The sequence below is a fragment of the Sciurus carolinensis genome, chromosome 7 (assembly GCF_902686445.1).
Source record: "Sciurus carolinensis chromosome 7, mSciCar1.2, whole genome shotgun sequence".
NCBI lineage: Eukaryota > Metazoa > Chordata > Mammalia > Rodentia > Sciuridae > Sciurus > Sciurus carolinensis.
Genome location: NC_062219.1, coordinates 35,464,936 through 35,477,550, shown reverse-complemented (window position 1 = coordinate 35,477,550; position 12,615 = coordinate 35,464,936). Strand labels below are relative to the sequence as shown.

At 35.0% G+C, this 12,615-nt stretch overlaps 1 protein-coding gene across 7 annotated transcripts in view; it reads left to right on the top strand.

The window, feature by feature from the left end:
• The window catches only part of Lama2 (laminin subunit alpha 2), a 582,198-nt gene that overhangs the window by 366,896 nt on the left and 202,687 nt on the right, over window positions 1-12,615 (top strand). For all 7 annotated transcript variants that reach the window (XM_047557822.1, XM_047557827.1, XM_047557826.1 and 4 more), the window contains one exon: window positions 12,213-12,449. In XM_047557822.1, coding sequence (XP_047413778.1) covers window positions 12,213-12,449 — 237 coding nt within the window. The remainder of the gene's footprint in view (window positions 1-12,212; window positions 12,450-12,615) is intronic.

The window sequence follows — 12,615 nt, the reverse complement described above, 5'->3', positions numbered from 1 at the left end:
TCTTTGTTTTGCTTGGTATTTGCATGGTGTTCGATGTATATTTTTCCGCAAAATTGTCTATCTCATCTCTAATATTTCAATGTGTTTCATTTAGATAGTGTATATTTAAATCTTTGCTATTCATTCAGTCTTAATACTTTGGCCTTTTAATTAGTGTGTTTAAATCATTTCCATTTAATGTAATTGTTGGTGTGATTGGATTATGTATTCCCACCTCCTCCATACTGGGGGTTAAACTCAGAGACACCACTGAGCCACTGAGCCACATCCCTAACCCTTTTTATTTTTTTCTTATGAGATGGTCTCACTAAGTTGCTTAGGGTCTTGCTAAATTTCTGAGGCTAGCTTTCAATTTGTAATCCTCCTGCCTCAGTCTCCTAAACTGTGGGAATTACGAGTGGGCTACACCACACCAAGATATGTCTGCTTTTTCTGTTCACTTTTCGCTTACCTTACCTTGTCTTTTTTTCTTCTTTTCCCACCTTCTTTTGGATTATAAAACTTTTATAATGACAGTTTTTTTTTCACTTTTGAATTATTAGGTAACCCTGTTTGTTTTATGATTAGGTATTTTTTGAGAGGTATACATTTTAAACTTTTCAAAATGTACCTTATATGAACCACATTGCATGTAGCATACCAATCTTTATAGTGATAAATCTCCGTTTCCCTTTCCTAGCCTTTGTGCTATTATATTTTATGTCTTTATAGTATATATTATACAATATAATCAATGATTTTGATTTAAGTAGTCAATTATATTTTTCCAAGAAGAAAAATACATTTTTCTGTATTCCCTATATTCTATTTTCTATATATATATACACATATATATATATATTCTATATGGGTATATATATATATATATATATATATATATATGTTAATTCCAGTGATCTTAATTCCTTTGTACATATCCAGATTTTCATTTCATGCCAATTTTCTTCTTTCATTTACTACCATCCTAATTTTTATTTTTTTTTAATTTTACTTATTTTTTAGTATTTTGGTCTGCTAAAATTAGGATAATTTACTAATTCACTTATATAATTTTTCCTTGCCAATTACATTGAATATGTATTGATAATTTTTTGTTAAAAAATTATTTTTTCTTCATTTTTTTCAAAGATATATTTGGAGACTATATATATAGATGCTGATTTTCAGCTATTTAGTTTTACTGATTTTACATAACTTTATGTTTTTTCTCCATGGACTAGTTGAATCTGCTGATTCTGTAAGATGACCTTTTTTTTTTTTTCTCAAAATTGGAATATTTTTGAGCCATTACTTCTTTAAATAGTTCTCTCTTCTTTACCCCTAGTAACTCTTTCTTAGACTCATTAAAGTGTAAATTGGGCCACATGTTCATTATTCTTATTTTTTTCCACATCTCACTGAAGATTTTTTTAAAATTAATTTTTATTATAAACAAAGGGGATACATCTTCTGTCTCTGTTTGTACATGAAGTAGAGGCATACCATTTGTGTAATCATACATTTACCTAGGGTAATAGTTCTTGATTTATTCCGTTATTTTTTTCTCCCCCCACCCCTCCCATCCCTCTATAGAGTCCCTCCTTCCTCCACTCTTGCCCACTTCCCACCCCCTATATGTGTCATCATCCGCTTCTCAGTGAGATCATTCCTCCTTTGGTTTTTTGAGATTGGCTTTTCTCACTTAACATGATATTCTCCAATTTCATCCATTTGCCTGCAAATGCCATAATTTTATTATTCTTTGTGGTTGAGTAATATTCCATGGTACATATATACCACAGTTTCTTTATCCATTCATGAATTCAGGGGCATCTAGGTTGGTTCCACAATCTGGCTATTGTGAATTGAGCAGCTATGAACATTGATGTGGCTGGATCTCTGTAGTATGCTGATTTTAAGTCCTTTGGATATAGGTCGAAGAGTGGGATAGCTGGGTCAAATGGTGGTTCCATTCCAAGTTTTCTAAGGAATCTCCACATGCTTTCCAGAGTGGCTGCACTAATTTGCAACCCTACCAGCAATGTATGAGTGTACCTTTTTCCCCACATCCTCAACAACACCTATTGTTGCTTGTGTTCTTGATAATCGCCATTCTAATTGGGGCAAGATGGGTAGTTTTGATTTGCATTTCTCTTATTACTAAAGATGTTGAACATTTTTTCACATATCTGTTGATTGCTTGTAGATCTTCTTCTGTGAAGTGTCTGTTCATATCCTTAGCCCATTTGTTGATTGGGTTATTTGTATTCTTTGTGTAGACTTTTTTTGAGTTCTTTATAGATTCTGGAAATTAGTGCTCTATCTGAAGTATGAGTGGCAAAGATTTTCTCCCACTTTGTAGGCTCTCTCTTCACATTACTGATAGTTTCCTTTGCTGAGAGAAAGCTATTTAGTTTGAATCTATCCCAGTTGTTGATTCTTGCTTTTATTTCTTGTGCTATGGGAATACTGTTAAGGAAGTTTGATCCTAAGCCAACAAGTTGAAGATTTGGACCTACTTTTTCTTCTATAAGATGCAGGGTCTCTGTTCTGATTTCAAGGTCCTTGATCCATTTTGAGTTGAGTTTGTGCAGGGTGAGAGATAGGGGTTTAGTTTCATTCTGTTCCATATGGATTTCCAGTTTTCACAGCATCAATATTTGAAGAGGCTATCTTTTCTCCATTGCATATTTTTGGCATCTTTGTCTAGTATGACAAAATTGTATTTATTTGGGTTTGTGTCTGTGTCCTCTATTCTGTACCATTGATCTACCTCTCTATTTTGGTACCAATACCATGTCGTTTTTGTTACTATTGCTTTGTAGTAGAGTTGAAGGTCTGGTATTGCGATACCCCTTGCTTCACTCTTCCTGCTAAGGATTGCTTTAGCTATTCTGGGTTTCTTATTCTTCCAGATGAATTTCATGATTGCTTGCTCTATTTCTGTAAGGTACATCATTGGGATTTTAATTGGAATTGCATTGAATCTGTATAGCACTATTGGTAGAATGGTCATTTTGACAATATTAGTTCTGCCTGTCCAAGAACATGGGAGATCTTTCCATCTTCTAAGGTTTTCTTTAATTTCTTTCTTTAGTGTTCTGTAGTTCTCATTGTAGAGGTCTTTCACCTCTTTTGTTAGATCGATTCCCAAGTATTTTATTTTTTTCAAAGCTATTGTGAATGGGGTAGTTTTCCTAACTTCTCTTTCTGAAGATTAATCACTTATGTATAAAAATGCATTGGATTTATGAGCATTAATCTTATATCCTGCTACTTTACTGAATTCACTTATGAGTTCTAAATGTTTTCTGGTGGAATTTTCTGGTTCCTCTAAATATATAATCATGTCATCAGCAAATAGGGATAGTTTGAGTTCTTCTTTTCCTATTCGCATCTCTTTAATTTCCTTGGTCTGTCTAATTGCTCTGGCTAGAGTTTCGAGGACAGTGTTGAATAGAAGTGGTGAAAGAGGACATCCCTGCCTTGTTCCAGTTTTTAGGGGGAATGTTTTCAGTTTTTCACCATTTAGAATGATATTGGCCATGGACTTAGCGTAGATAGCCTTTACAATGTTAAGGAATGTTCCCACTATCCCTATTTTTTTCAGTGTTTTGAGCATGAAGGGTGCTGTATTTTATCAAATGCTTTTTCTGCATCTATCAAAATAATCATGTGATTCCTGACTTTAAGTCTATTGATATGGTGAGTTATATTTATTGATTTCTGGATGTTGAACCAACCTTGCATCCCTGGGATGAAACCCACTTGATTGAGGTGCACTATCTTTTTAATATATTTTTGTATGCAATTTGCTAAGATTTTGTTGAGAATTTTTGCATCGATGTTCATTAAGGATATTGGTCTGAAATTTTCTTTCCTCGATGTGTCTCTGTCTGGTTTAGGTATCAGGGTGATATTGGCTTCATAGAATGAGTTTGGGAGAGTTCCCTCCTCTTCTATTTCTTGGAATACTTTGAGGAGTATTGGAATGAGCTCTTCTTTAAAGGTTTTGTAGAACTCGGCTGAGAACCCATCTGGTCCCAGACTTTTCTTTGTTGGTAGGCTTTTGATGACTTCTTGTATTTCATTATTTGAAATTGATCTATTTAAATTGTGTATGTCCTCCTCGTTCAGTTTAGGTAATTCATATGTCTCTAGAAACCTGTTGATGTCTTCGAGATTTTTCTTTTTTGTTGGAGTATAGATTTTCAAAATAGCTTCTAATTATATTTTGTATTTCAGTCGTATCTGTTATGATATTTCCTTGTTCATTCCAAATTTTAGTAATTTGGGTTTTCTCTCTTCTTTTTGTTAGTGTGGCTAAGTGTTTATCAATTTTGTTTAATTTTTCAAAGAACCAACTATTTATTTTGTCAATTTTTTTTCATTGTTTTTTTTGTTTCAATTTCATTGATTTCAGCTGTGATTTTAACTATTTCCTGTCTTCTTCTACTTTTGGTGTTGCTCTGGTCTTCTTTTTCTAGGGCTTTGAGCCATAGTGTTAGGTGGTTTATTTGTTGGTTTTTTCTTCTTTTATTGAATGTGCTCCATTAAATAAATTGTCCTCTAAGAACTGCTTTCATAGTGTCCCAGAGATTTTAATATGTTGTTTCTTTGTTCTCATTTACCTATAAGAATTTTTAAATTTCCTTCCTGATATGTTCTATTATCCATTCATCATACAATAGCATATTATTTAATCTTCAGGTGTTGGAGTAGTTTCTGTTTTTTACTCTGTCATTTATTTCTAATTTCAATCCATTATGATCTGATTGAATACAAGGTTTACCTCTATCTTCTTGTATTTGCTAACAGTAGCTTTGTGGCATAAAATATGGTCTATTTTAGAGAAGGATCCATGTGCTGCTGAGAAGAAAGCGTATTTGCTCTTTGTTGGATGGTATATTCTATAAATGTCTGTTAAGTCTAAGTTATTGATTGTGTTTTTGAGATCTATGGTTTCTTTGTTCAATTTTTGTTTGGAGGATCTGTCCAGTGGTAAGAGAGGTGTGTTAAAATCACCTAGTATTATTGTGTTGTGGTCTATTTGATTTCTGGCATTGAGAAGAATTTGTTAACAATTAATTGTTAATGTATATGGATAAGCCACTGTTTGGGGCATAGATGTTTATGATTGTTATATCTTGCTGATTTATGCTTCCCTTCAGCAGTATGAAATGTCCTTCTTTATCCCTTCTGACTAACTTTGGCTTGAAGTCCGCATTATCTGATATGAGGATAGATACTTCATCTTTTTTGCTGCGTCTGTGTGCATGGTATATTTTTTCTCATCCTTTCACCTTTAGTCTGTGGATATCTCTTTCTATGAGATGAGTCTCTTGCAGGTAGCAAATTGTTGGATCTTTCTTTTTAATCCAATCTGCCAGTCTATGTCTTTTGATTGATGAGTTCAGGCCATTAACATTCAGGGTTATTTTGAGATATGATTTGTATTCCAGGTCATTTGGCTCATTTTTTTTTTTTTTTTTTTTTGACACGACTTGATTTCTCCTTTAATTGGTCATTCCTTTAGGGTAGTTCCTTCCTTTGCTGATTTACATCGTTGTTTTCCATCTCTTCCTCATGGACTATTTTGCTGAGAATATTCTGTAATGCCAGCTTTCTTTTTGTAAATTCTTTTAGCTTTTGTTTATCATGGAAGGATTTTATTTCATCGTCAATTCTGAAGGTAAGTTTTGCTGGGTATAAGATTCTTGGTTGGCATCCATTTTCTTTCAGAGCTTGAAAAATGTTGTTCCAGGCCCTTCTAGCTTTTAGGGTCTGGATTGAAAAAATCTGCTGATATTCTTATTGGTTTCCCCCTGAATGTATTTTGATTCTTTTCTCTTGCAGGCTTTAAAATTCTGTCTTTATTTTGTATGTTAGGTATTTTCATTATATTGTGCCTTGGTGTGGGTCTATTTTAATTTTGTGTATTTGGAGTCCTATAAGCCTCTTGTACTTGATTTTCCATTTCATTCTTCAGATTTGGGAAATTTTCTGATATTATTTCATTGAATAGATTGTTCATTCCTTTGGTTTGTTTCTCTAAGCCTTCCTCAATCCCAATAATTCTTAAATTTGGCCTTTTCATGATATCCCATAGTTCCTGTAGATTCTGTTCATGATTTCTTACCATCTTCTCTGTTTGTTCAACTTTGTTTTCAAGATTAAATATTTTTTCTTCAATATCTGAGGTTCTGTCTTCCGGGTGTTCTATTCTATTGGTTATGCTTTCTGTGGAGTTTCTAATTTGGTTTTTTGTTTCCTTCATTTCAAGGATTTCTGTTTGTTTATTTTTTTCAATATCTCTAACTCTTTATTGAAATGATCTTTTGCTTCCTGTATTTGCTCTTTAACTGTCAATTGGTGCGATCATTCAATGCCTGCATTTGCCCTTTCATCTCATCCTTCAATGCCTGCATTTGCTCTTTCATCTACTCATTTGCTTCCCTGATCATTTTGATTTTGTACATTCTGAACTCACTTTCTGACATTTCTTCTGCCATGCTGTCATTGGATTTTATTGCTATACCATCTAGGTTTGTTTGGGACATTTTCTTCCCTTGTTTTCTCATATTGTTCAGGTATCTACCCCTCTAGTAGTGAAACTCTGGGATATTGCAGATTTCCTCTATTGAGTAATATTGTCTCTCTAGATTTCCAATAACTCACCTCTTAGCCTTCAGTAGCCCGAAGTCTTGGAGGAACTTGATAATGCAGTGCTCCACTAGGAAGCTGGCTTTCTAAGGGTGGTGGCCTTCAGGTGGGGTATATTCCCTGGTGACTCTGAGTTGGTCCCGAGTCTCTCAATACCTCCTCTTCTTGGCTCCTGGGTCTTGTCAAAGGTCCTCTAGCCTCCTGTAGGTGTCTCAGGAAGGGAGTTGCCCTTCCAATGATGGTGACCACACTCTCAGGAGTAATTCAAAATGCCTGCACCATCCTATAAAGAAGCCTGGCTACCTCCGTGATGGCGACAAACCTCGTGGTGGTGGGGCGGGGTTGTTCAGTGATGGCGTCTGTCTTTGGCCTGGTGGTTGGGCAGGTTGGCTACCCGCCGCCCAACTCCGCAAGGCAGGTGGATTGGGTGCCTGCCTGCTATCCCTGCAAGCAGCCTGTCTCGCCCTCCACCTCACTCCTCAACTGCGACCAACCAGTGATGGCACCAACCTAGGTCTCACTGAAGCTTTGTCTATTTGAATTACCATTTCCCTACAGTTTTCATTTTTGAAAGTTTTTGTTAATTACACAAATTCACGGATTATTTTTCTGTGTTCTCTGTTGTCAATCCAGTTGAGTATGTTTTTTAAAAAAATGAAATATTATATCTTTCATCATTAAAAATATCTTTGGATCTTTTTATACTTTTTATTCCCCTATTTATTCACATTTTTTATTTATCTTTGAAAATATTTATAAATATTAGTAATTTTGAGATGATTGTTATTTCCATCATTTCTTTCAGAACTTTCCTATTGGTTTATTTGGTTGTGAGTTGTATTTTCTTGATTCTTTACATGCTTGATCATTTTTATTTGAGAGCTAAATATTGTACATTTTTCACTGTGGTAAATCAGATTTTTGTTGTATCCCCTTAAAGAGTGTTGGAATTTTATCTGGCAAACAATTTACTTACTAATCACTAGAATCTTTTTGATGCTTGCTTTTAAGTTCTGTTAGGGAAGACACAGCAAAATCTTAAATCCAGGGACCACTTAACTCAATTACTAAGGTGTGACCCTTCTGAGAACATTACCCAAAGCATTATACTGTGGATCTCCTGTCTTGCTGTTGCGAATGTAGATTACTCCAAGATCTCTGTGAGGTCTAGGGATTTTCTCAGCCCAGGTTTTTCAATGTTTTATTTCCCCCAAACAATAGAATTTGTTCTATATGTACATATCAGCTTTCAACCAGACTCCATGGGACCCTTGTGCAAATCTCTGGAATTCACTCTCATTTAAATGTCTTCCCTTTGAACATATATTATACTTGCTCTCATAAATTTTTGTTGCTTTGGCTTCTCTTAACTCCACCCTTTGTCCCTTAACTCAGCTATAGCGTGGGGTTTTATCTGACTTCCCTTCTCCATGTATTGCAGCCTAGAGACTGCACTCCACTCTCCATAGTCTCATTTGTTTTTATCTTGTTAAAATTACAGTTTTGTGATTTCTGTTATCCAATGTCTGATACAATTGTTTCTTGATTTTTATTTATTTATTGGCTTCTTAGTTTAACAGTCGAAACAGAGAGGAGGCAAACCCTCTATATGCCGTAAAAACTTAGAGTCTGTTCAAAAAGAAGTGCCAAATTTAACACTATGCCCAAGTAAGATTACAGATGAACCATGTCCATTAAATGTGAGAGCAATAAGTAAAGACATTTGTATGTTAGTGAGAGTTGTTCCAATCAATCAGATTGAGTTAAGAAATATTGAAATGTGATAAATGTGATAACCACATGTGGTTTTCTCTTTGGCCCCATGTTAGATCCCTCTCGAGAGGGAGACTAATTTTTTCACCCAGTTAGCCCTCATGCAATAGTAGACCCTAGCCATCAGTTTGTATGTGATAAAACAATGAACACCAGCCTAGAACACACTCAAGTAGGAGAGAATGGGGTACTGGTGATTGTTTGAGGAACTTGAGATACCTGACTTCAATTAAACATATGATCAGAGAAAATAAAAAATAGACAGGACACTAATTTTTCTATTGGCCATAACATTATTAGGTTTGAAGTTTTCTAGACCAGCATTCTGAGAAACAAAACTAAAATTTCTCAAGAATGTCAGAGATTTTATGAGTATAAATAATGCTTTAAATTTCTATGATTGACTTTTTGCATTTCCAAACTTCAAATCCAAGCATCTAAGGATTCCCTTCTATCCACAAAATCCTATGATATAGACAAACTCTAATGAAACTCTTAGAATTACAGTGACTAGTTAGTGTTCAGCATGTATATCAGAATAGAATACAATTTAAATCTCTACAAAAACATAGTTATTTTTAGGTACTATCACTTTTACTGGTCATTGGATAAACATTATGCTGATTGAAATTGATTTAAATTTTTTTATTACTTTGAACCATTGTTAAAAATCTAAACTTCAAAATTGCGAAGTTGTGAAGAATTGTAAAATAATTCATGCAGCCCTCACAAATAATTTATTTGCAAGCATACGTTCTAGTACTTAAAAAACTTGGATGAGTTTAATTTAAATGAGCAGTGACTTGAGGATTTAGCTTCTCTTCGTGTCATGGATAATTTCTCCGTACTGAGGCATGAGCACACACATCATTTGAGCTGCTATTGAAGTAGACTACAAAGCTTCCATTTTTTACTAGCAGGGGAATAGTGAATAAACCCTCAATTGCTAAACAAACATTACATCTAATTATGATTTAAGTTTGATGTTGGTGATCATGCTGTCTAAACATACGGTTAATGGCTTCATTTATTCCCCACTCTTAACTTCCCAAATAAACTTCCTGATTTGGACAGGTCGCTGTGTCTACTTTTACTATCAACTCTTCCTCAAGTATTGGTGCTATGGTTTTGTGCAATAAATTGGGTAGCAGACATTTCATATTTTTTTATTTAAAAAGATAAGGATGTCTCACAGGACTTTTAAAAATGTATCCCATAATCGTAGTTTTCCATACCACATTATTTTTTTGCTTCTAGTCATGGCCCATCTTGTTTAAGTGAATCAATACATATTCAATGTAATTGGCAAGGAAAAAATTATTTGAGTGAATTAGTAAGTCATCCTAATTTTAAAATTTCACTCTATATCTGATGTTCTATAAAGATGAGTTCCTCTGGGGTTATTACAGTGGATTAGGATCTATGCCCATGTTTGCAATATAACAAATAATTACATTTTGAATCTTTTGGCTTAAAACAACTTTAGTAGTAGTCCTTATTGCAGTCTTTTTCCTGGGTAGCAGTGAAGACATAGAAAAGTACTGTAAAACAATCAAAGTAAGGCCTGATTGTTTCAATATCAGAGTCTGGGAAGATTTTCACCAAACATTTGGGCAGGAAGAGGCCAACACAAGAGAAACTGATGATTGTATATCACATCCTACAAAGAATAGTCTTCTAAGTAAACTATTATTAGGAGGAACAGAAGCAGAGTTGTCTCCAGTGGCAATGCATATAAGAATTAAGCTGAGCAATGAAGTGGGAGCCAGACTTGGTTGTGATAAGAGACCTCAGAGCTGTAGATCTGAGAAGGATAATAGGAGAATACCAGGAAGAGTAAGGTCACAAAGCGTAAACACCATATGGCGCTAAAGTCAGACAGAGAGAGTGGTAAGTCTCACTTGAGTACCAAGCCAGGTCCCATTTGGGATAAAGAAACCACACAGTTTATGTAAACAGGGTAAATTGTATATGAAAAATAGCTAACTGTAAAAGGGTAGTTACTTATTTAAAAAGAATAAAAGCTATTCTTAACATAGCATGCAGAAAAGAGCAGCTCCCACCTGTCATCCAAGAGAGTGAACAACAAGGAACTGAGAGCTAGAAGAGGGGGCATGCCCCTCCCACTTGGGTCAGGCTGACATTCAGATGTCTTTGAGGAGGTTGTGGAAACCACAGGTACTAACAGCCTGCTTATCATAAAGCAGAAACAAAAGCAAATCACCAGAGTTAGAGGCAAGTGCTGGTATAGAAGCACTTCATTTCAGAGATGTATGAGGAGGACAAAAGCTTTTGAGAAAGGTGCCTATGGGGGAGAGTGACCTGAAGGCACAGCTGGGACACCTTCAGGGTCTCTGGGATCCTGTACTAAATAGTAAAATAATAATGATAACAATATTAATAATGAAACACAAGCAGACTGGAAATTTCTTGGACCTTTTTGGATCTTTTCAGGACCTTCTATTAAGAAAGCCTGACATTCTGCCACCCGGCCATAGAGACATTTCTAGACATTTCTACAGAGTCTCACTACAGTAAAGCAGGGTGGATTTGGAGCTGGAGCCTCTGGATTGATAACTGCCACAAATGGCCTCTGAAAATGATTTACTCCAAGATTCTAAATGACTTGTTAGGAATCCACTGGCACTTTCACTAAATGTCAAGAGATATGAGCTCTAAATCAAGAGCAGAAACCCTTCAAAGAAGAATGTATGACAAAAAGACAACTGGAAGCTCAAAAATTGAAAATGAGTGAAATGAAAGGAAATTATTCAGAAGAACTTAAAACTGCAGTAGCATAGTTAAAATATGCATTGATGCTGTAGACATACAGTAAAGTTCTCATTATATAAAATCAGAGCTGATAAATGGAAAACAAATATGAGATGTAAATACAGCAAAAAAGGTAAAGCAAGGAAGAGGATTAGAGAAGACATTAGGAGATTTAGATTTGACAGACAGATAAGAGTAATGTCCTGAAGAACAAAATTGATAAAATAGAATAGATACAAATATCAAACATAAATCAAAAGAAAAAAGATTCAAATCTGAATCAAAAACAACTATGCTCTCAAACTGAAGGAACTCACCATGTTCTAGTAAATTAATAAAAACACTCAAATTTTAAAAATTCTGAGCAAAACTTTGCATTACACAAACAAAGAGAAAATAATGTGTACAACTAATGTGAAGAACAAAGGTCACCAGCAAATCCCCTCAAATTTGGGTTTTGAAGCTAAACTTCAAAACCAATAAAGATATTTCTTCTCCAAGTTCTCCCTGGCTTCTCTGCATTTGGATTGCTTCTCCTCTTATGTTCTCATAGCATTTTCTACTGCACAGTGCTTATTTCATAGTGTTATATTTACATATTTTTTGTTCTCCCTCCACTGGACATAGATATACTCCCTAAGAACTTTATACTACAGTCTTGAACTAATGTGCAGTAAATATGAAATGAAATTACCTTTGATGAAGTATACTCTTTGAAACAAAAAGTATTTGAAGAAAACCCATATCTAACCCTTCCCCATCATGAAAAGACATAAATAAAACCATTTTTTCTCATTCATATAGCATTATGATTTCTAGACAGTCATATATTTTTTTCTAAATGGAAGGATCAATTTTAATGTTTAGGTTCACGATGTTTCCCAAAGAACTAAAGCAAATAGTACAAAGCATGTGACAGATACATGACTATTGTGTGCTTGATGGAAGCCTAGAAGCATTAAGATGAAAGTTGAAGGTTATTTCCTGTGAAACTGTATTAACAATCGCTGTCTTTCTCTGCATAGGCTTGTAACTGCAGCATGGTGGGCTCCTTGGATTTCCAGTGCAATGTGAACACAGGCCAATGTAACTGCCACCCAAAATTCACTGGTGCAAAATGTACAGAGTGTAATCGAGGCCACTGGAACTACCCTCAGTGCAATCTCTGTGACTGCTTCCTGCCAGGAACAGATGCTTCTACCTGTGACCCAGAGACTAGAAAATGCTCCTGTAGCGATCGAACTGGGCAGTGCACTTGTAAGGTAATATGCTGCTGAGATGCTCCAAGGGAAATCCTGGATTCTGATACCATCCTTCAGTTTTAATTTCATGAGGTGTTTGTTAATCCTGCTTCATTAATCTGTACCGATAAAAGAAAGAAAGAAAGAAAGAAAGAAAGAAAGAAAGAAAGAAAGAAAGAAAGAAAGA